General features: G+C 51.2%; 2 protein-coding genes across 10 annotated transcripts in view; one reads left to right on the forward strand and one right to left on the reverse strand.

The window, feature by feature from the left end:
- USH1C (USH1 protein network component harmonin) overlaps nt 1-7745 on the reverse strand; it is a 50325-nt gene extending 42580 nt beyond the window's left edge. For 8 of the 9 annotated variants that reach the window (XM_017870046.1, XM_017870030.1, XM_017870037.1 and 5 more), the window contains exon 1: nt 7607-7745. In XM_017870046.1, coding sequence (XP_017725535.1) covers nt 7607-7642 — 36 coding nt within the window. In that variant the 5' untranslated portion in view covers nt 7643-7745. Of the gene's footprint in view, nt 1-7202; nt 7314-7606 lie in introns of those variants that run through there. The other variant, XM_017870007.1, reaches the window with a different exon arrangement.
- Nucleotides 7746-10276: 2531 nt separating this feature from the next.
- OTOG (otogelin) overlaps nt 10277-26718 on the forward strand; it is a 104133-nt gene continuing 87691 nt past the window's right edge. Inside the window, 15 exon segments of the mRNA XM_017870066.1 lie at nt 10277-10428; nt 10887-10947; nt 11114-11171; nt 15253-15328; nt 16490-16582; nt 16736-16890; nt 19510-19628; nt 20850-21055; nt 21913-22043; nt 22263-22369; nt 22777-22886; nt 23260-23388; nt 24448-24556; nt 24837-24883; nt 25402-25547. Of these exon segments, the coding sequence (XP_017725555.1) occupies nt 10335-10428; nt 10887-10947; nt 11114-11171; nt 15253-15328; nt 16490-16582; nt 16736-16890; nt 19510-19628; nt 20850-21055; nt 21913-22043; nt 22263-22369; nt 22777-22886; nt 23260-23388; nt 24448-24556; nt 24837-24883; nt 25402-25547 (1641 nt within the window). The 5' untranslated portion in view covers nt 10277-10334.

A 26718-nucleotide genomic window follows, 5' to 3' on the forward strand; every position in this document is an offset into this window, starting at 1 on the left:
CCCTTGTCAGCAGCTCTCCAGCACTGACGACTGCTCCCAGAGGTCTCATCCTACCTGTCTCCCGAGACAGCTGCAGAGCTCAGCTCTTCAGCCTCATGTCTACCCACTGTCATTGGTTAGGTCAGTCAAACCCTGTCCTCAGTTCTGCCCTTGCTCACTTCTCCAGGGTCACCTCCACTACATCCCAAGTGGGACTCAGCTGCAGTGGAACAGATCCTTCCCCTGATACACTGAAATCTCCTTGTCCTCACTCAGAACATTCCATCTACCACCATGTCTGACTTGTCCATTTGAACAATTCTCTATAGACCATAATAGCTAACAGGGAAAATAGATCTGGTTTATGTAGAATGCTCTTTACATATGAATCTAAGTGATAAATCATCAAAAACTTGAAAACTAGTTACACAGGAGATCCTGCAAAGGGAGGGATCATTCTCCACCCAGAAATATCTTAGAGAGACTCAGAGAGAACCGCACTGCTTTGTTCTCTGACCACACCTGAATGAAACCACACACTCACACCTCACTCTTCAGGCATTAAAAGGCACCAAGAAAGAAAACTGAGAAAGATGGAAGTTTCTCTAAAGCCTGAACGTGCAGTAACAATACCACCATTACTTAAATTACTTTTTCTTTGTAATCTTCCCTGTGGTCCAAATCAAATTACTTTTCCAATATTAAAAAATTTTACCAACCCGAGGGTCAGCTTTGGGGAGCCCCTGCTCTAGGGTGCTTTGTACCATTCTCCCAGTACCCTGCACTCAGGTACACACAAAGCGCCAGGCACGCAGTAGGTCTCCCACACTCCTTTCTTCCTTCCTTCCAAACATGTTCTTCATTTCCCTGTGGAACCCAGAACCATGTCATGCACACAGGCGCACGGTGCCCAGTGGCGTCTGTTGATGAAACGTGAACTCTATTTGCTCTAGTCTAGAGCCTTTTTTCTGACCTGTTGGCCCAGGCCTGGGTCACCACCTTTCCATTGGTCCTCAGCACATATGTTCTGGGTCTGCCTCCCCTTAGTTCACTTCCAATTCATCACAAAAATGTATGTCCCAGCGATTCCATCTATCCACAATGGATGGCTTCCCTTCTCTCATGTGAACTCTGCCTTCATTTCAGATGAGGCCCAAGTCCCCTCTTCTAGAGTCCAGAGCTTCCCCACCTGCCTCCCAGCCTAAGGCTCTTCCTGTCTGGCTCACTTATCCCAGCCAGCCTCTCCCTACTGACTGTCCACTGCCTGAGGAACTTTACTTGTATTATCTTTAATCTCCTAACAACCCTCTGAGGTGAACGTTATCATCCCCATTTTACAGATGAGGAAATAGAGGCTCAGAGAAGTGACAGAACTGAGACTCCAACCTACGCTGGCTGGCTCCAAAACCTCTGCTTTTTTTCAAACTACCACATGGTATCCATTTACCAAATATAACTCCTTTGTTTTGCACTTGTCCATTACACATTTATTGACCACCTACTATGGGAAAGACACCAGTCTTCTTTCTCCGACTAGATTTAGAAAGCCTTTCCTTTTCTCGGATCCCTCTTGATATTGAGCACAGAAGCCCTAAAGGAGCTCACCATCTACAAATAGCTGTTGGGGATCTCTATTATCATCCCTGCTCCCCCTACCCCTGCCGCAGGCCCTGCCTAGATGAGCATTCGAAGACTGATGTTCCTCTGGCACTGTGCTATCGGTCTGTATGGGAGGAGGGGACAGGGAGCTTCTCCACCCTCACAATCTTTAGGCCGCTTGTCTAGGATATTGGAGGCAAAAGCTGGGTTTGGCCATGTGGTGCCCTCCAGTCTCATCCCCCAGTATTCCCCCATATGGACTGATGCTTCAGGATAGCTGCAGAGGGGAACCATGGGACATTTAATTCACCCAGCCAAACAGGGAGAAAGAGAGTCAGAACAAATTAAATAATGCATGTTGTTCCACTTGATGAAGTCTCCTTGGGCTGTGGTGGGGGTTAAATGAGTGAGTAAACATAAAGTATGTATAACAATGCCTGGGACATTTCAAGGTCTCCAAAATGTGTGCTAGATCTTTTCCTTTCATGCCTCCAGCCACCTCTACCTTGCCCTTTGTCCAGGGGTCTCTGTCTGGGCTCCCCTCCCCTCTGGTTTCCTGCTTTGTTCAGCCATCAGGAGGCACAAGCAGGAGATGAGAGGAATGGGGAGACAGGAACTGAGGCTGCTAGTCCCTGGGGGCTGGCTGCTGGGCCACAGCTAGGCAGGTTCCTCTGCCCAAGGCTGCAGTTCCTGTCTGGGCCTCTCAGGCAGTCCTGGTTCTCACCTGTTCTGGTAACCTTCCCTCTCCTGGCCCCTTCAGGTGTGCTGGCCTCCTGCATCTGGCCCCAGGGTGCAACTTGTTGGGTCATTTAATCCTGCCCTTTTCTGCAGAAACTCTTCATAAAGATTTCTTGGCTCCCCCTTGGACGAGCCACCTGCTCCCTGCTGCCACCCTGGTTAACCATTAACAGTGGTGGTACTAGCAGTATTTCTTTTCTGTGGACTCCTCCTCTACCTTTAAGACTCACTTCAAATGTCACCTCTTCTTGGTCAAGTCTTTCTTTAGGCTCCCCCACAAAGCTGGCCACATCTTTCTCTGTGCACACAAACAACTCTTTGTCCCCATGGGACTCACCAAGCTGTGCTGAACTTTCTCCTTTTACTCCCCTGTCTCCCCACAAGCCTGTGTACGGCCCAGACGCAGGCCTGGGTTGTGAGTGTGGTGGTGGAGTCAAAGAACCCCTTCCCCAACTGGGTCTGCACCGCTCTGTGCCTCAGTTTCCTTATCTGTAAAATGGGCACAAACATCTCTTTTTAAAATGGGATTTAATCACTAAGAGAGATTAATAATTTTTTTTAGTATTAATTTAATAAGTTAATAATTATGAAGAGTTTAGAACAGTGCCTGGCAAGTAGTAAGTCCTGTGTTTGTTACATAAAACTAAGTGAGAATAAGTGGATATAAATTCCATATCCACAGCAGTGGGTAGCTGGTGGCCCTCTGTAGATGTTAGTGGGATGAATAGATCCAGCCACACTTCTTCCCAGGCCTTCAGAGTGTGCATCCCAGTGGTACCAGGCTTTATTTAACTCTTGTTTTCTTATTATCCATCTTTTCTTCTCTTCTCTTTTTTCTCTTCTCTTCTCTTCTCTTTCTTTCTTTCTCTCTCTCTCTTTTCTTTTTTCTTTCTTTTTTTTTTTTTTTTTTTGAGACCAGGTCTCACTCTGTCACCCAAGCTGGAGTGCAGTGGTGTGACTACAGCTCACTGCAATCTCAGCCTCCAGACTCAATTGATTCTCCTAATTCAGCCCCTCAAGTAGCTGGGACTACAGGTGCACAACACCACACCTAGTCAATTTTTGTATTTTTTGTAGAGATGGGGTATGGCTATGTTACCCAGGCTGGTCTCAAACTCCTGGGTTCAAGTAATCCTCCCACCTCAGCCTCCCAAAATGCTGGGATTATAGGTGTGAGCCACCGCACCTGACTTCTTTTCTTTTTCTGGAACCACTTTATTGAGGTATGCCTGACATGTAAAATACTGTATATATTTAGTGTAAACAACCTGATGAGTTTGGGGATAGACGTGCACGTGTGAAAGCATCACCACCATCAAGGCCATAAACAGTGCCCTTCATCTTTTCAGAGGCTCTTGACAAGTCAGCTAGTTTGTAGTATTTTGCCCAGTGCCTGGCACAGCAATCACGCCCTGCTTCTCCTTGTTCTCCTTCCTCACTTGCTGCTCCTTCTCCTCCAAAAGTTGTGGTGCCCCAGACTCTGTCCTGGGTCTCCTCTCCATCGGCACCGTCTCTCTAAGTGAACTCATCCGTCTCAGGGGTTTAAATACCACTTACACCCCCAAGGACCTACTGATGTTTATCTCCAGGCCAGACCTACAGCCTTCTCAGTCACCTCTAGCAGGTGTCTCAAGCTTACAGCATTCAAAGTGGAATGTTAGGTTTCCACCACCTCCTGCTCTGTCTCCACCAACCTGCTGCTTCTCCCCTAAATGTGAATTCACCCTTGATGCCTCTCTTTCTACACTCACAGCCAGTCCATCAGCAAAAACATGTATCCTGAATCTGACCCATTCTCACCCGAGTCTGAGCCCCTGCCTCTGGCCTGGGGTCCTGCAGGAGCCTCCTGACTGAGGTCCCTCTTCTACTCTTGGGCCCCTCAGTGGATTCTCTACAGAGCAGCCAGAACAATTCCTTTTACATGTAAATCATTCACACTATAAGAAAATCCCAACCTAACCATGGCCTATCAGGCCCCTATCACCCCTCTGACCCATTTCTCACCATTCTCCACTCACGATTCCTCTGGGACATGCTGTCCTACTTGCTGTTCCATACAGGCAGGCATGTGCTGGCCTCAAGGCCTTCACACTTGCTGCTTCCACTTTGGGGGATGCTCCCCTACACGTATCCCCGTGGCTTCTCTCCTCACTTATTCCAGGTCTCTGCTCAGACGTCACCTCTTCAGAGAGGCCTTCCTGACTGCCCACCTTGTTACGTACTATCTCTCTTCCCATCTTAGTTTATTTCTTCATATAATTTATCACTACCTGGCATTACACGATACTTTTGTCGATTTCCTTTTAACTGTCTGTCTTCCCCACTAGAATGTACTGTCTAAGAGAGCAAGGGCATTATTTTGTTTTTCGATGCTTAGAGTACTGCCTGGCATATATTGAGAACTCAGTCAATATGTATTGCCTATGTGAATGAATGAATGATTAGCAAATTCCTAGAGAGTGGTAGCTGTTTCTGATCTTCTTATTCATCCCACCAGGTCATCCAATGCCTGGCCTCAGGCAGAGTACACAGCTATGCTCATAAATGCGTGACTGCTGAAGAGGCAATAAATACTTTTAAGCAAATGAGTAACCAAGCTCCTGCCATGTGCTGGTGCTGCGAACAGAGGAGCAGTCTCCTTTTGAAAGCTGCTTCTCTGAGGGAGAAAACAGTCTCTGACCAAGCCCTGCTCCCCCAAATCCTGGCCCAAGGTTGCTACCAGTTACTGGAAGGGCATGCAAGTGCTCCTGGCGACCTTGGGGTAACTTCACAAATCAAAAGGAGTCGATGCCTGGAGTCTGTTGGCTCACACTGGACACTCTGCAGGTATCAGTTGGAAACAGTGTGGTTACTGTGGGCCCAGAGCAGCCAGTACTTTAATTGCTAGTTAGTCTTGTCTGTCTTGTGAGGTACAAACTCCATCTCACAGCTGAAGAAACTAAAACTCAGGGAGAGTGGGTGGCTCGGCCAAGGTCTTCCTGACAGTAACAGGGCTAAGATATGGTCCCAGTTCTGCTAACTCCAGATAATAAACAACAGTGGACATTTGTTGAGGGCTCCCTAAGTGTCAGGGTCTATTTAAGCTCCCCACACACATGTAGATCTCATTCAACATTCATGATAACCTTATTAGTTAAATATTGTTATCTCTTTTCACAAATAAGAGCACTGAGCCGCAGAGAGATTGAGTTGCTCAAGGTCACATAGCATTTTCCATTATAACACACTACCTTAAATATTACCTCCAACAACCAAGGATTTAGATCATAAACCATTTCCTCCAAAACACTAAGGAAGGTACCCCTACAAAGCAAACAACAGTAAGCTGTAAATTTCTCCCAGCATATCTGAGTGCCTCCTCTCTATCCCCTGCTGCTTCATCCTCTCTCCCAGTTCCTGGATGATCCCCAACCTGGGAGGGGAAGGCTGTGGCTGTCTCCAAGGCAACAGGGCACAAAGTCCAGCCTGGGCCTTGCCTAGCACATGGCGCCTGCCCTGCCGGCACACAGGGACATTAGTAAGTAATGACTCTTGTGATGAGGAAGAGTAGGGCAGAGGAAACGTGGAGGTCTGAGGCCCTTTGAAGCCTGTGGGACCTGGGGAAGAGGAACAGGGCAAACCCAGGGTCTGCATCAGACACCAGGGACCCAGGAGATGATTCTTGCAAAAGAGACAGAGTAGGTACCCCACAGAGTGAACGCAGAAGACCTGACATTATTTCAGGCCAGGGGCAGGAAAGTGAAATTCAACCCTGAGTCTTGGGGTGGGGGACGGAAGGTTGAGCTCCTTCAAACTGGGTTGCCTGAAATCTACACTCACAAAATGTCCTTAGCAGCTGAAATTTCTTCCGACATGTCTCTTTGCAACAGGATGTACCAGCGAATGCTGTCTCAAGCTCACCTTGGCATTCCCCAGCCCCTAAATTCCTCCTGAACTTCCCAGCCCTGGGAGCAGGATCAGGGATGCCCAAGACCTTGTTTTCAGGAGCCTTCTGCCAGTTTGTGCTGTCCCTTTGTGCCCCTACAAAAGCTTGGCCCCAACAGGCAGCACCCAGACATGGGTAATTACCAGGGTAGGGTCTGCTTCCCACCTACACCACCAGCAATTTGAGGGCACAGACTGGGTATAGCTGAGAGGATGCTCAAAACATGCTTATTAAATGAATAATTGACCCGGGGCCCTTGGCCCCAAGCCCCTGCGGCCCCTACACTGGCTGGCTCCTTGGGATCCTATGGGCCTCTCTATGGGAAGGAAGGGGTTAAGGACGCTGACCTCCCCTACCTGGGCTCAGTCCTCAGACCAGGAAGAGGTTTGGCTTGGTCTAAAGACACTGCACCCCCTGGGGTCTTTGGGAGACCCTTGGGTCACACAGTTGTTAATAGTTACCTGCCCCTCAGGCAGGGCCTGTAGGGAGATCCAGATTCCACCCCCACCCCCCAAACCCTCTGCGGCTTCATCCCGACTCAGAGGCATCCTAAGGCCTGGTGAAGAGGTTGGCTGGATGTCTTTGATGACCCTCTGTGGCCTCAGGTCTCAGCAGATTCTGCATAGCTTTGTGAATTGTTCTGGAAATGCCCTGTGTAAAATCCAGCCGCTTCCAGGGATGGTCCTTTCGAATCCCAGACCACCAGTGAGGCCCCTCACTGGGACACGCCAGGGTGGACCCGGTTCTGCCTGAAGGATCTGGCTGGCCAGAGCCCAGCTCCCACGCCCCCTGTACCTCCTCCCTTCTTCCCCACCGCACCCCGGTCAGCACCAGCTCCTCAGCTACTTCTTAGGCCCTAAGAAACGCCCTTAGGCAGGCAGGGCTGAAATGCTTCTAACTCAAGTCCTGAGGTCAAAAGGCAGGGAGAGAGACGTCTAGTTTCCCTTCTGCCAACACTCACCTCTCAGATACTGCCCCAGACTCTCTCCACATGCCTCATCAGCCCTGAGCTGGGGGCACTAGGAAGGAGAGGGACTTGCCCACAAAGGGGGCACCTCAGAGAAGCGGCCAAGACTGGAAGGAATTCAAACCCCAGAGACGTCCCCGCCCCTGGAAGGCAGAGGGAGAAAGCTTGGCAGAAGATCGATCTGTTTAGCAGTCCCTGAGCCCCGGAGTCCCAGTGTTCCCTCCCTCACTTTACTGGGGATCCCTGCTGCCAGTCAGACGACCCTCGGGTGTCCCAGCCCACCCAGAGCCATCAGGTGGGGTCGGAAAAGGGAGGGGCAGTGCCGGGGCGTCCACCCCTTACCCACCGCGCCCAGGACTCCGGAGTCCCAGAAGCCTGGGGCGCCTCGCAGCTCTGACCTTATGCCGGAATTCTCGGGCCACTTTTCGGTCCATGGCTGGGCCAGGTCCAGCTGTGTCGTTGAACGACCCGTTCCTTCGGGTGCCCGGCTGCCAGGAGCTGGAAGGAACCGCGACCGAGACCCGGCCAGCCGCCCTCGGAGCTGGGGACCGGGCCAGAGCGCGGAGGGGCGGGGCCGGGCCCCTGTGGGGCGGGGCCGCTGAGGCTAGAGTTGCCGGTCAATCGTCACCTCCCACTGAAGCCTGGGAGCAAATGGGCCCCAGTGTGCCTATGGGCCTGTGGTGGCAGTAGCTGGGCTTCAAGCTGGTATTTCTCTTGACGTGGTACCTGATCACATGGGTTGAGGAAGAAGATCGTGGAGATGTAGGGAGGAGGTTTGGGACTTTTTGTGAGGACCGGAATAGAGGGATCCGGAAACTATTCACACAGGTGGGCAGGGAGCGGGCAATCTAGTTCGTTTTCTCTGGATACTCAGGAGGGCTCGTGGCCCTCCTGGACTGTCAGCCCTTGCTACGCCTTCACCTTCAGCATACCTTCCGTCCTAGCTTCCTCCTGCACTTTTCCACCAGGGAGAAATCAATCTTTGTTCTGTGAATTCCTTGGGGGCAGGGCCGGCTTTTACTGTGGGCCGCAGGGGTCTGAACCAATGGATGTGGGAATGGCCCTCTCAATCGATTTCCCCTCCCACCTTCCCTAACACCTCCACCCCCAACAAAACAAGACAAAACAAAACCCAAACCCAACACACTCCCATATCCATCGAAGCCTGGCGGAGCCTGGCAGTGACATTTTGATCTATGGCTGACCTTCACCCAGGGCCCAGACCCTCTGGTTCATTTAATTCAATTTGGTCAACATTTGCTTAACTCCTAGGTCTGGTGCTGGGTGCAAAGACAATGATGAACCAGGCCTGGAAAGGAATGAAAGGAAAGAGGCGCTAGTAGAGGGGTGATAAAAACGTGTAAATCAGGGGCTGTTAAGATGGGGCTTGTGCCTGAACTTAACCCAGGGAGGCACCTGCGCCCTTTGCACCCTGTCAAGCGCAGGGGCAGGGAGATGGACAGCAGCTTACATCAGGTAACCACTTACAATTGTAACTTTGGGGCACCTAAACACCCCTCTGCATCCCTTTCCCCAACAGCTGAAGTTTTACAAGCACACTATTTTCGTTTGGGCTAAATTATTGCCTAGTTTAAAATGTAAATCCCTCTTGAAGAAGAACCTTAAAATATGATCTGTTTTCTCACCTTAGTATTAACTACTAAGTCAGTGATAAAAGGGAAAGACTTGTGGGATTTTTGAATGGTCCAGAAAAGGCCACACAAAATGCATTGCCCTCTGACTTACTTCATTGATTCTCTACATTGAAAAAGAATGTCATATGGCTGTTTATTTTGTATTTAGAATCCTGGCAGAGGTGAGTGAATGTCCTTACCCAGGAGAATGCTGTTCACCTGCCACCCCAATCCTTATTTTACATTGGCCATCGCCCCCATAGATCCCTCCACCTTAAAATGCCCCCCGCTTTATTTTGAGAATAGCATTGAGACCTGGTTCTCCTTTCCATGAATTTTTGTTTTCAAGCTTCCTTGGAGACAATCAGCTTTTGCCTGTTCCTTAACCAGTGTTCCTTAAGGCTCCATCCTTAGCTCTTTCCTCTTCATCTTCCTATCTGTGCCCCTAGGTTCCTCCTGTGTGAAGATAGCTGTGTGCTTTCTTTACCACTATATGCCTAGAACAATGCATGACATGGAATCAATGCCAAACAAATTTGTTGAGTGAATGAATGAATGAATGAATGCATCTCAAATCTATGCCCTTGCCTAGGAGTCTACTGGGGCCAATACCACCACCACCACCACCACCACCATCATCATCCTATGTAAGACCTGGCATTTAGCTGGTGTTCCCTAAGTGCTGATGAAGTGAACGATGTACAGGTTCCCCAGGTGCTCAGTCCCATGTTTTCACCATTTTAAAATTCCTCCTGGGCAGACAGTGGACCTTGTTCACACATATAAAGTTGTTTTGTCAAAGTTTGGCCTTGATGGTGGCAACAACATAGGAGTATGAAACACATTTATTGTTCAGTTGTCATTTCCTGAGCTAGGGCAGGAGATGGTGCTGGGCATTCAGAGGACTAAGGCATGATTCATTCCTTAGAGGTGCTCAAAACTGGTCATAGGATAGGGATGTGGAGACCCAGGTGGAAGTTGAGGTGGGGCGTGGTGGGAAAATAGGCTAGGACTCCACAGGCTCTGCTATTGACCACTGACCCCTGAGTGGCATGTCCCAGGGCCGCAGCATGGCCCTCTGTAAAAGGAGAGGATAGGGTCAGACTCATACCCGCATCTTGGGTCTCTGGTATTGGGCTTCCAGGACCCAGGTAAGGGGAGCTGGAGTTTGCACAGGCTACCTCTTTGCTCCCCTAGAGAATTTAGGGCTGAATAATCTGAATCCAACCTCCCCTGGGGAGGAGAAGCCACAGGCCATGGCAGAGGCTGGGCTATGGACAGGAGCCTAAATTATGGTAATAAGCTGGGCACTCCTGTCACGCTATAGTTCGGGGAGGAGCTGAGAGCCTGGGAGGAGGGGCTAAGGGAGCTCTGGGGCATGAGAGCAAGAGGGACCTCAGCTGCAGAGTGGAGGTGTGACCCTGCCTTGGCCCGGGGAAGCACCTCGGGAGGCTGGCCCTGCGCTCAAGTCCCCCGATCCCCTCGCGTCCCTATGGGAGTCCTGGCGTCTGTGCTCTGCTGGCTGCTTTGTGTCTGGCTGCCCCGGGGTGAGCCGGCAGCCGAGTCCCTGCAGGTGCAGCATCTCGGTGAGAGGGTTGTGGGCTCAGGGAGGTTGGGGGCTCAAGGAATGAGAAACGTTAAAGGAATGAGGAACTGGCCGGGGCAGGTTGGAGAGAGGGAGGAAAGAGAGGTTTGAGGGACAGCAGAGGGACCCCCAGGAAGAGCGGTCAGGGTAAGAGGGACCCCGAAGCCAACAGAGGCAGGCCTATGACCGTGAGGGGAGAGTCTCAAGCGAGGCTGGGTGGAAGAGACCTGAGATGGGGAACTAGAGAGTGCTAGGGGCCAAAGAGTGAGAGGAAAGGGGGAGATCCTGGCTGGAGAAGGGTCATCAGGAAGGGAGAGGAAGGATTTGAGAAGGCTGCAGGGAGGGAGAATGGGGGAATGCCCAGTAGTGGGGGAGAGGCTTTCTAGCAGTGCGACCAGATGATGGGAGGCCCCAACAAAGATAAGCACAATTTGAGTGGAGAATAATCCCCCTCCCCAGCTGCAGCACCCGCTCCGTGGGGCAGTGCAGAGCCGCAGCCAGAGCCAGCCGGGGAACTCAGGTGAGTAGGCTGAGCTGTGGCGGCCCCACCCACAGCTCCCATCTGTATTTCTGGCATCAGCCACCCCAGGGCTTTAGCACTTAGGGTGGGATAGGCCTGGGGACTGTAGGGAGGCATAATCCATCCTAGCTCCCGATCCATGCCAGACTTGTTTTTCCTCCAGCAGCAGCCACCAGGAGGTGACCCTTGCCATGGGAGACACCGTTACAGTGATGGGAGGCCAGGTAAGGGGGGTCTGGGGAGGGGATTTCATTGGGCAGGAGCTCATGTCTGTCTGGATTTGAGGCTGGCAGGGAGCTCTGTAGGTTACAGGAGGGGTCTCTGGAGTTGTTCAGAAGGGAACAAACAGGTTCCTGGTATGTGTCTGAGGTGTGCAAGTTCATAAATCCCTACTATTCTTTTAATCTCTTGGGGTCTGTAGCCCACTCTTTTTTTGTTTTTTTTAGGAGAGGTGGCCACCAGGGCTCTTTCAGGAGAGAGCTGAGCTCTCCCTTCTGGCAGGTAAAAGTAGAAAGATGAACGTTTAGAAGTATGGAGTTCTCTTTTCCCCGACTAACCTGCGAAGGCCCTCAACCGTGTCAGAGGCCCCTCTCCATACCCTGAGCAGAGCCTCAGGAATGCAAGCAAGACAAAAACTAGGCCACCTGGTGGAAGTTGCAAGGAAGGTTTGGTTGAGAAGCAGAGCCCTGAACTCTTATCTTTTGAGCCCTTTTTTTTCCTTTTTTTTTTTTTCTTGAGTCGGGATCTTGCTCTGTGACACAGGTTGGAGTGCAGTGGCATTATCATAGCTCACTGCAGCCTCGATTTCCTGGGCTCAAGTGATCCTCCTGCCTCAGTTACCTGAGTAGCCAGGACTATAGGTGTATGCCACCAGGCCTGGTTGACTTTCAGTATTTTTGGTAGAGACAGAGTCTCACTATGTTGCCCAGGCTGGTCTTGAACTCCTGGCCTCAAGTGATCCTTCTGTGTCAGCCTCCCAAAGTGCTGGGATTAGGCATGAGCCACTGAGCCCGGCCTCTATCCTTTGAGTCTTGACCATTCCATTGCCCATCTTCCCAGGGTCCTCTGTGTTTGTGGGAGAGGCGGCAGTTTTGTTTTCTCCCTTTGGCAAACTTCTTCGGTCTCTGGATCAGGTGACTCAGGTCTACTTTCTAATCCTGGCCCACATTTGTCTCCCTCTTTCTATAACTATGGATGGACTATAAATTCCACTCACCTGCAGCTAGGTCTCCCAAAGCAACTGAGCCTCAGCTCAAGTGCCCCAGCCCCAGCGGTCAGCTCTGGGGAGCCCCTTGAGCCAGCAGGCTGGGGAGAATCGTTTATAACAGCAATGAGTCCCAACTCCTGCCCTTTGGAAATAGACATGAAGGCCCCAAGATGGAGTGAGGGGGATGGTGTGGTCGTGCTTCTTCTCTGATGTGGATTTCCTGGGTCTTTTACTTCTTCTTTGCCCACTCTTCAGGCCCTAAGATTTAGAATCACAGTCAAATACCATTTGAGTTGGAAGGTAATGGAGTCATTTTTTTGTAGGTAGGGAAACTGAGGTGGGTGGATGACTTGCGGGGGCCCCACAATGAGCCGGTGGAGCAGTCTCCTGGCAGAGTTCAGGAATCCCTGTGTTTTAGTGAGGGAGATGACCCTTCTCCAAACACTTCAGTTCCCGGCAGGCATCCTCCCGTGCTGGTTTCCAGGGTAGGCATCCCCCCTTTTCCTTGGCAAAGGGTCATAAGTGAGTGGACCAGGCAACCTGGGGAGGTTTCTCACACTGCTCCTTAGAGCAACAAGGAATTAAAATGGCCTCCCTCTAAGGTGACAGGAGTTGGGGGTGGGGGACTGAGGCCCATGTACCAGGGATACTTCGAGGGCTCCTGTTGGGAATGCCCTCTTCAAGAAGTGGGGGTGGGCCGCAGACCAGTAGGCAGCCAATCTTCATTTCAGTGCTGTCCTGCTTCTACAGAGCTCAACCATTTTCTAGAGAATTCTTGTAGACAGGGGTCCATGAACTTGGATGGGGGAAAATAAAAACACATTGTTATTTACAGAAACCTCAATCCAATTGAAATTCAGCATCCCTTTCAATTATTATTATAGTCTACAAACCACAAGAGTATTTGCAGTGTTTTTGACTGTCACCAATAGACATCACAGATATTTTCCAACCACTTATAGTTGTTGCTGTCTCAAGATATCATTTGTGTTCATCATTACTTCAAAATTTTGGCAGGGATAAGGCCCACTGCTAGATCTTTTATTTAATGAGTTATTAAAGAAGCATGAATATTACTAATTTACACATTTTATAAAATATTTTCATAAAATGATATTGTGATATAAGTGATTTCCTTTGTAACCTTATCCTTTATTTTGTGTTTTTAAAAGCATTATCCTGAGAAGGTGTCCACATAGGTTCACTGGATTATCAAAGGGGTTCATGGCATGAAAATGATTAAGAGTGCCTGATTGATTAGCCCCTGAAGGCTAATCATTTGGACAGGATTTAAGGAATCCTTTAGAAAATGGCTTTGACTCTGCATCAGAGGTTGTCTCATCCTCATAACTCATTTATCTGAGAGGCCACATCTGAAGTGGGAGTGCAGACTGAAGACAAGAAGACTGAGTTTAATTACAGCTCTCTGGTGGCTACAGGATGCGGGTTGTTTCCTGTGACCCTGCCCTTTCCTATTTCCTGTCGTCTCTGAGGGCCCCATAAGATAGGTTAGTACCCGGGTGGGAAGCCTGACTCCTGGGGCTGGGCCTGGGTCGGCTGGGTAAGGATTGCTAGGGAGAATCCAGGAACCAGGGACCAGTGTAGGCGAGGACACCAAAATCTGGCTAAGATGTGAGAAAGACCTTGAAGATGAAGGGTGTGAGTGTCAGGGACGAGGTGGCCAGGCTGTGCCTGCCAGGGCAGGGCCAAGAGCTGAGGTTAGCTCTAGGCAACAAGGGCCTGAATATTTCCTACGTTCAAGTCCTTTGCCGGATGACAATGAGGGAGGATGACATGTGAGGTAAGTACCCACATTGCAATTTGTGGCTTGTTGGCCCTGTGAACAAGCACATAAGCTCCATGAGGGCAGGGACTCTGCCCTGTTCACTACACCTAACATGACGCTTGGCACATGGTTCATGGTTCTGGGGATGTCATACAAATGAGGCTGAGCCTCTGAGGGAGGAGGAGCCAACTGTGCCCAGGATGCCTGTACCAGGTGACATCAGACACCTTGGACTGGACTTCTGAGAGGGCCAGTGTCTAAGTCATCTAGTCATGTGGTGACTGAACACCCATGTTGTTAGACAGTCCTGATTTCAGGTGGTTTATGTCTGGAGGACCATGCTCTGGGAGTTCTATCTGGAAAATAGGGCTTCTTAGCCACATTTGGCCTGTCTCCTCCTTAGATCTGAGGTGTCAGGGCAGGAGTCCTGACTGGGAGCTGAGTTGTGGGGACAGTGGGTGTTGATCTGTGGAAGTTGAGTTGTGAGGACAGTGGGAGTTGTGAGGATAGTGGGAGTTGTTAGGACAGGAGGTTTTGTTCTGTGGGAGCTGAGTTGTGAGGACAGGGGGTGTTGGTCTGTGGGAGCTGAGTTGTGAGGACAGGGGGTGTTGGTCTGTGGGAGCTGAGTTGTGAGGACAGGGGGTGTTGGTCTGTGGGAGCTGAGTTGTGAGGACAGCGGGGTTGTTGGTCTGTGGGAACTGAGTTATAAGGACAGGGGGTGTTGGTCTGTGGGAGCTGAATTGTGAGGACAGAGGGTGTTGGTCTGTGGGAGGTGAGTTGTGAGGACAGGGGGTGTTGGTCTGTGGGCTGCTGGTTTTGCTGTTCTTGGAAGAGCCCCAAAGGAAGTTTGGGGTGGGGGTGGCTGTGAGGGTGAGATGTTCACCTGACTTGGGGTGAGGGGCTGCCTTTGTTCCTTAGCTCTGCCTCATGCTCCTTACCCAGACAAGGGGATGGTGTGTGAGGCTGTGGAGGACATGAGGGTTTACTGGGAGAAAGGGAAAAAGAGGAGGCTGGCAGGTATTGGGGCATGGAGGGGAGGGGATGTGTTCTAGCTACGGGCCTCATGGTCTGCCACTGAGATGCCACTTGGGAAGGTAAGAGCTAAGGCTTTGTTCCTCTGAGCCCAGGGCAGGCCTAACCTTCTCCTCTGCCTCTCAAGGGGCCAGGCGAGGAGGAGTGGCTGGGGCACTGAGGGGCAGGGGTTCCTCCCTCTAGAAGATGAACAAGGAGGGCTGTGGCCACCAGGAAGCCTGCCCGGGAACCCGAGCTAAGGTCAGCCCTCGATGTGTTCTCTTCCTCCTGTGTTCACAAGCAGGCTGAAGCCCCAGACTCTGTGGCCATGTCTTCCTGGGAAAGGCGGCTCCATCGGGCCAAGTGTGCACCATCCTGTAAGTGGCACCCTCACTGTGGCCCATGGGTTGTGCATGGGAGAGCCCTGGCAGAGGCCTGAAAGGGCAGAGGGCAGGTGGGGCTTCCTTCAGGCCTCCATGACCCCTTTTTCCTGCTTGGCGTCTCCTTCCACCCACCCCGGCCCCGGCCACCATGCCATTCTGCATTCTCCTCCCTGCCTGAGGAGAGCTTCCTCTCTAGAGTCCTGTTCCTATGACCATGGCCCAGGACTCCCCTCTCACAGGCTGACTCCAGTGAAAGTGTGTTTCATTATTTTGGGGTCGTTTCCCCCTCCATCTCACCCTGGTTCTGTAGCTTCTTTCTACTTCCTGTGGCATTGCCCTTCATCTTGTGTTTTCTGTAGACCCCACTCCCTGTCATGTGTCCATGGCCCGCCTCACCTCTCCTAGGTCTGTGGCCTCTCCTCCCACCTGTCCTGTGCCTGTTCCTACCTCCCTCACCTGTCCTGTGTCCCTCATCTGTCCTGTGTCTCCCACCTGTCTTGTGTCCCTCACCTGTCCTGTGTCCCTCACCTGTCCTGTGTCCCCCACCTGTCCTGTGTCCTTCACCTGTCCTGTGTCTCCCACCTGTCCTGTGTCCCTCACCTGTCCTGTGTCCCCCACCTGTCCTGTGTCCCTCACCTGTCCTGTGTCTCCCACCTGTCCTCTCACATCATGGCTCCTTCCCTCGCTGCCCTCTGCTCTGCTTTTGTCTTCTCTTCATCTATGGTTGTTCTTGCCACAGGCCTCTCCTCTGTCGCCTGGTTATCCCCGTGGCCTCTTCCCTGAGTGTGTGGAGTGAGGAGGAGCAGCAGCTGCAGATCTCTGGGCAGTCCCCCTGCTCACCCCACATGCTCCCCATTCTCAGTTCCGCCTGCCTGGCTTGCTAACCAGGAACAGCTCTAGGAACTGAAGGCCCAGGTGCAGCTGGCCTGGGGCCCACTTGATGCACATCGAAGGCAGGTGCCCTGCAACCCCAACCCACCTGCCTGCCAGGGAGCGGGCAGGGCTGTGGTCTGAGTCACCAGCTTGTGCTAGCTGCTGAGGAATGTTGGGGCTGGGGCTGCCGGTCATGGGGGTCTGGGTCCTGTGAAGCCTGAGAGGGTTGCCTCCCTGGCAATCTCAGCTTGATGGGGCAATGCCTCTGTGTCTCCCATGCAGACTTGTTCTCCTGCTTCAATGGAGGCGAGTGTGTGCACCCGGCCTTCTGTGACTGCAGACGCTTCAATGCCACTGGACCGCGCTGCCAGATGGGTGGGTCTGGGCTCCATCCCACCCTTGGGAAGGGACCATTGGTGCAAGGAAAGCTAGGGGGAAAGTGGGCAGCACTTCCAGGGCTGGAACCCACCGGCCTCTGGCTTGGTGCCCACTGTAGCTACACAGAGAGTTCTCTTTTCTCTCCCTCAGTGTACAATGCTGGCCCTGAGAGGGACAGCATTTGCCGGGCATGGGGGCAGCACCACGTGGAGACATTTGATGGGCTCTACTACTACCTGTCTGGGAAGGGTAGCTACACGCTGGTGGGGCGCCATGAGCCTGAGGGACAGAGCTTCTCCATCCAGGTGAGGCTTCCCCTGCCATGCCTGTTCAGGAAGGCTTCTCTAGGCTCTGGAGGCTGTGCTGGCCTGGGCTCTACTTGTCATAGTTAGAGAGACTGGCACCTTCCTCCTTGCATCGCCCCCCAGCTCCCACCTAGGCAGTCTGCACCTGGAAGGAGCTGGGGGCTCCACAGCTCTTCCTCACCCACTCACTGTGGCCATTCATTCATTGAGCCACTCATTCATCAAGCATTTACTAAGTGCATACTGTACTCTTTTCTGGCATAAGGTTTGGTGGTGGGAGGCCCTGTAGACAACAACACAGATAGAGTCTTTGTCCTCACAGAACTTATAGTCTAATGAAGAAAGACATCAAATCAGATGACTCATTTCAAGTGCAACTGAATGCTACCGAGGAGAAATGCCAAATGCTAAACGAACAAGTCCTGAAAACCTAATCTTGTTTATTGGGAAGGATGGTGACCTGGGAAAGCTTCCTGGAGAAAGTGACTTTTTTTTTTTTTTTTTTTTTTTTTTATTTTTTTTGGGAGATGGAGTCTCGCTCTGTCACCCAGGCTGGAGTGCAGTGGCGTGATCTCGGTTCATTGCAAGCTCCGCCTCCTGGGTTCACACCATTCTCCTGCCTCAGCCTCCCGAGTAGCTGGGACTACAGGCACCCGCCACCACGCCCGGCTAATTTCTTTTGTATTTTAGTAGAGACGGGGTTTCACTGTGTTAGCCAGGATGGTCTTGATCTCCTGACCTCGTGATCCACCCTACTCAGCCTCCCAAAGTGCTGGGATTACAGGCGTGAGCCACCGTGCCCGACAAAAGTGACATTTAAGTTGGGATCTAAGGAATGAATTGGAGTTAGCCAAGTGAAGAGTAGGAGAGTGTGGGCAGACTTGAGAACATTCTGTGGAAAAAGATCATTGGGTGCTAAGAAAGAAAAGAGTGCCTCAGAGAAATGATGGAGGTCCTGGATGACTCAGTTTAGAGTCACCTCCTCTAAGAAGCCCTCCTGGATCACCTGACCTTCTAAGCCGGCTGAGGAGCTCCTCACTGGGTAACTCAAAGTTCCACATTATGACCCTGTCATTGTATTTCTCTTACAAAGGTCTGGTTTTGGGTTGGTTTTCTCTACCAGCTTTGAGCTTTCTAGGCCAGGGGCCATGTCTTTCTATGCCTGGATTGGTGCTCAGTAAAGGTTTGTGAAGTAAGGGAACACATGTGTGAAAGCCACTGTCAGGCAGGCCTGATTTTCATGCCTAGTCCATGTGCTAAACCGGGAGCCACCTTCAGCCACAGCTCAATACCCCTCCATCTGGAGGAAAGTCTCTTTGGAGAACCAGCTCTGTTGGAGGGCACCTTGGTCAGTACTGAGTTAGGGTCAAGGGGTTGGGGGTGTGGGGAGGCCCCAGTGTTCAGTGTCTCCCCTCTGCTAGCCATTAGTGAGCTTTCTGTCTCAGGCATGGACCTATGAGCCTGCCCTAGGGACCATGCCCTGGATGGGCGGGGAACTGCAACCAATTTTCCTTTCTCTGCCTCGGCCTGTCACATAGCAGAGATTTTCATGATCCATCATTTCATGATGGATGTGTGACAATTACTTAGACTAATGGATTGCCATACATTCGTGGGTTACAAAATCAACTTAACGAATCACAACCATCATTAAAAAAATGAGGCAAATAAAATAGAAAATATTGTAAGAATGCATTATACATGATAGGGATTAGTATTATTTTGTAAAACTTTTAGTTATATGTATATTTCTTATTGTGGGTCGTGGTCACAAAAGCTTGAAAACCCTTTAGTTAGACCATGGGGTAGCTTTCGCAGTTCCCACTTGTAGTTGAAGTGGTTCCAGCCTGCTTAATCACACTGAACAGTAATCTGGTGGAAGATGCGTTCCTGGGAAGGGTTTCCACACCTGGCAGGGATAAGCTCTGGGAAGCTCTCCCCTCTACCCCACCCCGTCCTTTAGGTCTATGGCCCTTGAAGTCTGGGTTCTGTTTGAACAGGGGCAGAGGAGATGTGTGTGTGTGTGTGTGTGTGTGTGTGTGTGTGTGTGCATATGTGTGTGTGTGACAGTAGCTCAGGAGTGAGATGTGTGCCTATAGGTGCAGGGGAAAGCTACAATCTGTATCTGCCAGGAGCATGGGGAAAGGGGAGTGTGTGTATAGTGTGCATACTGAGAGTGTCATGTGAGAAATTTATGGAGTGTGTATAGATGTGTGTGTTTGTGTTCTGTATGAGTGTGAGATGGTGGAGTACGCCTGTTGGGCTTCAATCTGATGGGATATCTTGGGTAGGATAAACAAAAAAGTTCAGAAATAGGCATAGAGAGATGGAATGATTGACTGGGAAGAGCCCTAGGATCTGAGCCATCCAGATCTGGGCTAGAATCCCGGCTCTGCGATTTCCTAGTTCTCTGTGTGTGTGGCCTTAGTCACTTCACCTCTGTATGAATCCATTGCCTTCCCCTCTGTGATAAATAGGGACTGAACGAAATCACAGAGGAAAGGTGGTTGGTATGCAGGGGACAGGCCATCAGCATTAGTGGAAACTCAACAAGGTGCAAATCTCAGGGTCAGGCCCGTAGCAGGAGCCTGCAAACCAGCCTCTGAACTCCCTACTCAGGTGCACAATGACCCGCAGTGCGGCTCTTCCCCCTACACCTGCTCCAAGGCTGTCAGCCTCTTCTTTGCGGGTGAGCAGGAGATCCATCTGGCCAAGGAGGTCACCCATGGAGGCGCGAGGTAACTCTGACACCTTCCACATCGAGTTGTCCTATCTCTGACACTGGTGGTGGTGGATGGGTGAGCATCCGCTTTTCTCAAGCCCAAAGGAAATTGCTTTCTGGGGACAAACAGCAATTTCCACCATCAGGGCGGAAGCATACGGGCAGGTCACTGGGTTTCTTGCCAGTAGGGTTTGCAGAATGATTTTTTTCCCCCTGGAACTCTCAGATCTTGCGGATTTCCAGACAGCAGGCTTTCAGGAAAATAGAGTTTTCCAGTGAGTTGAGAGTTTATCATGATAAGCACACTTACTTTTCCCTCCCAAAATCTTCCCAAATGGATCATGCAATTTCTACCTTCTCTCAGCAGATTCTGAGCACACTTTTACCCATTTCTGATGACACAGGGTCATTGTGAATGTCAGTTATCTTGCTGGGCCATCAGGGATGACCGGGGGACCACCAGAGGAGTGGGAACCCCTTGCTCCCACACTAAATTGCCACAACTGTGGTCCTTTGTGAAATCTTTCTTGCATCTCTTCCTCACTGTTCTTTCCTTTCCTTGATGTCCACTGTCACTTCTTGTTGCTGTCATGGGGTCTTCCTGTAATGACACTTCTCCCTGTCCTCATCTTCTGCTTCAGATCTGGAAACTGGGTAACCAACCAATTGTTCTGGGGCTGAGTGTAAAATTGATGGCCTATAGGTTTCTCCTGTGAATGAAGAGTTGGTAAATGGGTCTTGTGGCTAGTTAGACACTACTTTTGTTTCCCTTTCCTGATATTTTGCTGAGTTGAAGGTTGCCAAATTCCAGATTGGCTAGGGGTCCCTGTACCAGAAAAACTGGGAAAGTGGTCAAGGCTGCTGGAGCCCGCCATCTTTTCTTGCACTCCCAGTTTTCCTCCTCTCTTGGCTTCTGTTTCCACTTGGTTCCTGCTCCCCACCAAAAAAATAAAGCAGATGTTTGCTTATATTCTATCCTGTCTGGGAGAAAGGAACTTGGAGTCACTCACTCTAAGATTTATTCCTGCCCAGGAAATTGCCATTTTAAAAAACGTCTAAAGACAAAGGAATCCATGTCTACTGGTATACTTCCAGGCACCTGGGAATTCTGGGAATTCATGGGGAGGGGAAGTGGGAGCCTTGGATCAAGGGGTAGGGACTGGGTGCTCCTTCGGTGAAGAGACTGGGTTAGCGGAGGGGTTGTGGATACCCTGAAGCTCTGGGATGTGCCCTGCAGGGTCCAACTGCCGCATGTAATGGGGAGCGTGCGTCTGCAGCGGCTTGCCGGCTACGTCATCGTGCGGCATCAGTCAGCCTTCACGCTGGCCTGGGATGGTGCCTCGGCTGTCTACATCAAGATGAGTCCAGAGTTCCTGGGCTGGACCCACGGGCTGTGTGGGAACAACAATGCTGACCCCCAGGATGATCTGGTGACCAGATATGGTGAGGTGCAGACAGGTGGCCTCTGAGAGGTGTTGGTGGGGATTGGGGGACAGATCAGGCTGCGAGGAGTTGGAGGGGACTTGGAACAGAGCCCTGGGGTCATGGTCATGGTATTAAAGACCCCGTGGAAGCCCAAGGGCCCCTTCCTAACAAATGTGTGTCCTTGGGCATGTTCTTAAACTACTATCAACCTCAGGTTCCTCATCTGCAAAAATAGTCATAATAAGAATTCCCACTAGGGTTGTGTAGGTATCTAATGGACACTTTGCAGGTGGGATTGACCCTGCAATGTGGGGGATGGGGTGGGTAGGCAGGGAGCAGAGGGCTAGAGACAGCCAGGAAGAGAATTGGCCCAGCTAAAGACACCTATGGAGGAGTGGTAGGAAGTGAGTGAAGCATTCAGGGCCAAATCATGGTGGCTCTGGCCAGAAGAGTCGTGACCCCTTTTGAACACCTACACCATACTGAACACTTTACATGCATCATCTCAAGTGTCCTTGCATCAATCTCACTGGGAGATTATGTTCCCTATGGCAAATATGAAGCTCAGAGACACACAGGAACTTGTTCAGGCTCACACGCCAGTTCTCTTTCCAGTGCGTGGTGCTGCATCCCCTGAGTTTGGAGCCATAGGGAGCTACTACAGGTTCCTGAGCATTCTTGGCCGTTACTACCAAACAGCTTTTTCAGGAGAATGGCTCAGTTGGGAAAGCCTGATTGGGATGGGAGCTCAGGAGACCGGATTCTTCAGAACTCCTTACCCATCCCTTGGGATCTGCTTTCCCTTAGAGCCTTCTGTCCCTCCTGTACACCCAACCCCATCGCTGCCCCACCATGATGTCAGTTCCCTCCTTCAGGGAAGCTGACTGACGACGTGGTTGAGTTTGTGCACAGCTGGCAGGAGCAGGCCCCTAACCAGCCTCCAGGGCCCACAACCTCCTCCCTGCCTCGCCCACCGTGCCTGCAGCAGAACCCAGGAACCATGCAGGTCTGGAGCTTGGGGAAAGACTCCCCCACCCTAGAGCCTGACTTGCTATCCAATTCTTCGAAAGCCACTGGCTGTGGGACCTGACTGGCTGGTGCCCTTGGCCCTATCCCTCTCTTCGCTGCCCTCCTCTCCCTTTTTCTCCAGTCAAGTTGGGGTTCTCTGTGGGGCTGTGTGTGGCTTTGCCAGCCCCTAGCCCTAGCTCCTGGTTCCTTGCTCTAGGGCGTGTATGAGCAGTGTGAGGCTCTACTGCGGCCCCCGTTTGATGCCTGCCATGCCTATGTCAGCCCTCTGCCCTTCACAGCCAGTTGTACCAGTGATCTCTGCCAGTGAGTAGGGGTGGTGCGGGCTATGGGGAACCCTCTTGTATTGGGGTGAGTGCTCAGCACATGGGCCACCAAGCTGGGTGATCCCAGACACTGCCAGATCTGCTTCCCAAGGCTCTGAAATTCTTATCTACATCAGTGGGACAGAGTCACCCCATTCAACTGAGGTCTGGAGATGAGGCTGGACCCCGTTAGGGTCACACAACAAGTTAGTGGCAATGCTGGGACTAGAATCCAGGATTTGTGGCTCAAGTCTAGGCATCTGTTCACCTAGATGCCTTCCTGGGCAGCCTTTCCCAGTTGGGTGGAGAGGAGAGGTGCCCCGAAGCCCTGGCAGTCTCTATGGGATGTTGGCAGGCTGGTGGCACTTTGGGTTTTGTTCCAGTGAGACCCTTGGTTTCTCTGCACAGATCAATGGGCGATGAAGCCACCTGGTGCCGGGCACTTGCGGAGTATGCCCGGGCGTGTGCCCAGGCAGGGCAGCCCCTGCAGGGCTGGAGGACCCAGCTCTGGCAATGCAGTAGGTGCAGCCCAGTAGTGGGGCAGGGAGGGCTTCAGGCTGTGGGTGGCATTCTCAGGCCTCAGCTCAATGTCTTGTCCTGCTCACAATCACAGTTGTCAGAACTCTCAGCCCCAAGGTTTTATCACCATGTGACAGATGAAAAAACTGAGGCTCAGAGTGGGAGGGACTAGCCTGGGTGATTCTTAGAGCCTCTGCTTGCAATTCCTTCTCCTTGTCAACTTCCTGGGGACCCAATGCTCCCTCTGGGACTAGGGAATCACGAAAATCAAAGCCCTGCCTCCTATCCCCACCACACTGCCTTGGGTAGGAGCTGGGTCCTGGAAGAGCTGGGGCCAGTAACTGACAGACCATGGACTCCCTCCTTCCCAAGCTGTGCACTGCAAGGAGAAGGCCTTTACCTACAATGAGTGCATCGCCTGCTGCCCTGCCTCCTGCCAGCCCCGGGCATCCTGCGTGGACAGTGAGATCGCCTGTGTGGATGGCTGTTATTGCCCCAATGGTATGCTAGGGGCAGACGTAGGGGCCTGGCACTATCTTTCTGGCCTGGTACAGATGGGCATGAAACAGGAGTTCAGAAGATGCCTGTTTGTGGAAGGAAGGAAGGAAAGGAGGGAGGGAGGAAGGGAGGAAGGAAGGAAGGAAGGGAAGAAGGAAGGAGGAAGGAGGGAGGGAAGGAAGGAAGGAAGGAAGGAGGAAGGAGGGAAGGAAGGAAGGAAGGAGGAAGGAAGGAAGGAGGAAGGAAGGAAGAAAAAGAAGGAAGGAAGGAAGGGAAGGGAAGGGAAGCGGGGAGCAAACAATTAACAAACGAATAAATGGTTTAAGGGAAGTGAGGGTGGGGACAGGACTGCAGCCTCTTGAGAGATTCATCAAGACATTTGATTTCATAGGGATATTTAAGTTAATCAGTACTGCGCTTCTTAAGGTGTGTATGAGAACAGATCCTTGGTTTATATATACACATACATTTGTTTAAGCATTGGTCTACGTATGGGGACTGTATCTGTTTTTCAGTGTATAAATTTGCAGCATATCTACAGTGTGCAACTCACTTGGCTAGGAGGATGGTTGAGATAAAAAATATAAAGATAAAGGCATTGACTTTGGGAACCAGAATCTGGTTTCAGAGATATGACACTCATATGACCAGTCTAGGGTATGATGTGGTGAAGGTCAGCTCAGGGGTTCAGACAAGAAAAACTACAGGAATTCAGAATGGGGAGAGGTTGTCAGGGAAGTCATTCCTGGAGGAGGTGGTGCCTGGTACCTAAGCTGTTTTCGATGCGGTGACAGGCTTTTGAGAGGTGGTAAAGAGAAGCTCATGTGCAGGTTGGGAATGGGGTTGTGGGCAGTTCTCTGAGCAAAGGTCTAGAGGTGGGATTCTTTCATCAGGTTCTCACTTCTGGCCTGAGCCAAGGATTTATGGAGGAGAAAGTTTGGAAGTGGGTTCGGAGATGAAAGAAGTTAGACAAGGGGATCTTTATCGCAGGCCCTGGGGAGCCACAAATGGTTTGTGAACAGGGGCAGAGGTGAGTTAATTGGCCCTTTGCTGTCACTCTAGGGCTCATCTTCGAGGATGGGGGCTGCGTGGCACCAGCTGAGTGTCCCTGTGAGTTTCACGGGACTCTGTACCCACCTGGCTCTGTGGTGAAGGAAGACTGCAATGCTTGGTCTGTGTCTGCTGCTGGGAAGCTGGGTGTGGGGCACGGCCACTGAGGCTTTCCACGAGGGCTGCCCATCTGGGGTCTAGGAGTGCTAATGGCTGGCGTCAGGGCACTCACTCAGTACCTTTGAGTCCCAGGGGAATCTCATTAGCTCCAATCCATGGGGGAAATCTCTACCACCCATTTTAGAGATGGGAAGACTGAGGGCTGTGGGCCCTGCAGTTTCCCAGCATCTAGCCCAGGCCTGGAGGGGTGACCTTTTGCCTCCACGGTCTCTGTGTTTTAGCACGTGCGCCGCAGGCAAGTGGGAGTGCAGCACAGCTGTCTGCCCAGGTATGTCTGACCCCACCTCATACTAGACTCCCTTCCCCAGTCTGGTTTTTGGGCAAGGAATCTCTGGGGGCCAGGCTTGCTGTGGGTGGGGGTGTCGCTCAGTTCCATTGGCTAAGCCCGGGCCCCTGTTTCCTCAGAATCACTTTGCCGGATTAAAGTCTGGCTCCAGCCCCTGCCAGGAAGGGTTTTCCAGAAGGAGAAGGGTTTTCTATGGGTTCCTTATATCTAAGGACTTTCCTGAGCTAGGAGGACTTGGACTAAGGCTGGTCCTCAAGGCCAGGCCCTGGTCTCCCCTCCGAGGGACATCCCCAGGGCAGGGCTGTGCCTGTCTTCAGAGAGTTCTCTGGGAACAGGCCTGTGTCTCCCATTGCCCAGGGCTCTCAGAGGCCAGGCCTCCTTCCTTACACTGCTCTTATTCTGGAGGGTGGGGTGCTGTGTCCTCCTCATGCTTGGAGCTTGCAGGGCAGAGTTCCCCTGGGGCAGCTCCCGTCAGTCAGTGGTCTTTCTTTACCTCTCAGCTGAGTGCTCAGTGACTGGTGACATTCACTTCACAACATTTGATGGCCGCCGGTACACGTTCCCCGCCACGTGTCAGTACATCCTGGCCAAGAGCCGCTCTTCGGGCACCTTCACCGTGACATTGCAGAACGCCCCATGTGGCCTGGTAAGAGCTGGGGTTCCCCAGGCCCGATCCACCCAACTACTCCTGCCTACTGCCCCCGAGAGAGACTGGGACTTAGGACAGGGCTCAGGTCTTCCCACGGCCCCCACCTTCTGCCTCTTTGCTCTGGGGAGAAGACTGGGTTCCAGCCCAAGCACCTCTGCTGACTGAGTCACTTCCCTTTCCTGGGCCTCAGTGAGTTTTTGGCTTTTGTTTTAGGATTTTACTACCTAAATATATATATTATATTCGTATGTATATATATGTACATATGCAAGTGTAACACTGGCACTACTTTTAAATCAATTAATTTATGAAACAAATCTCTTGTAGAATACATGGTGGCATTAAAACAGTAGGTGGAGCTTACAGTGAGCCGAGATCACACCACTGCACTCCAGCCTGGGCAACAGAGTGAGACTCCGTCTCAAACAACAACAACAACAACAACAACAACAACAACACACACACACACACACACACACACACACACACACACACAAAGAAATGTAATGGCTATCTACAAAAAGTTAGTTTTGATGGTTGGTTTCCTTCCATACTTTACGTGTCTTTACACATAAAGAAAATTAAAATTTTCAAACATTTTACATTCCACAATTTTTTAAAAAGTACACCATTTTGCATTGCTATGGTCTTTATAAAGGACTAGACTTAAAATTTCAAATAAAAAAGAATGAAGTTTCTAGGATAACTCTGTGTCTTTAAAGAGCACCCTTATACAGAATAAATTGAACTGGCATACAGGCAACTTCTTTTGTTTTTGCACACTTGTATTAGGAAAATTACACCCATTTTACAAAAAAAATCCCAAAATATTTACTGAAATAAGCTCAAAACAATGTTAGAAAGACCAGTGTGGGCCGGGCGCGGTGGCTCAAGCCTGTAATCCCAGCACTTTGGGAGGCCAAGACGGGCGGATCACGAGGTCAGGAGATCGAGACCATCCTGGCTAACACGGTGAAACCCCATCTCTACTAAAAAAATACAAAAAATTAGCCGGGCGAGGTGGCGGGCGCCTGTAGTCCCAGCTACTTAGGAGGCTGAGGCGAGAGAATGGTGTAAACCTGGGAGGCGCAGCTTGCAGTGAGCTGAGATCCGGCCACTGCACTCCAGCCTGGGTGACTCCATCTCAAAAAAAAAAAAAAAAAAAAAA

Source organism: Rhinopithecus bieti, unplaced genomic scaffold (genome assembly GCF_001698545.2).
Source record: "Rhinopithecus bieti isolate Rb0 unplaced genomic scaffold, ASM169854v2 scaffold_986, whole genome shotgun sequence".
In the NCBI taxonomy this organism is placed as follows: domain Eukaryota; kingdom Metazoa; phylum Chordata; class Mammalia; order Primates; family Cercopithecidae; genus Rhinopithecus; species Rhinopithecus bieti.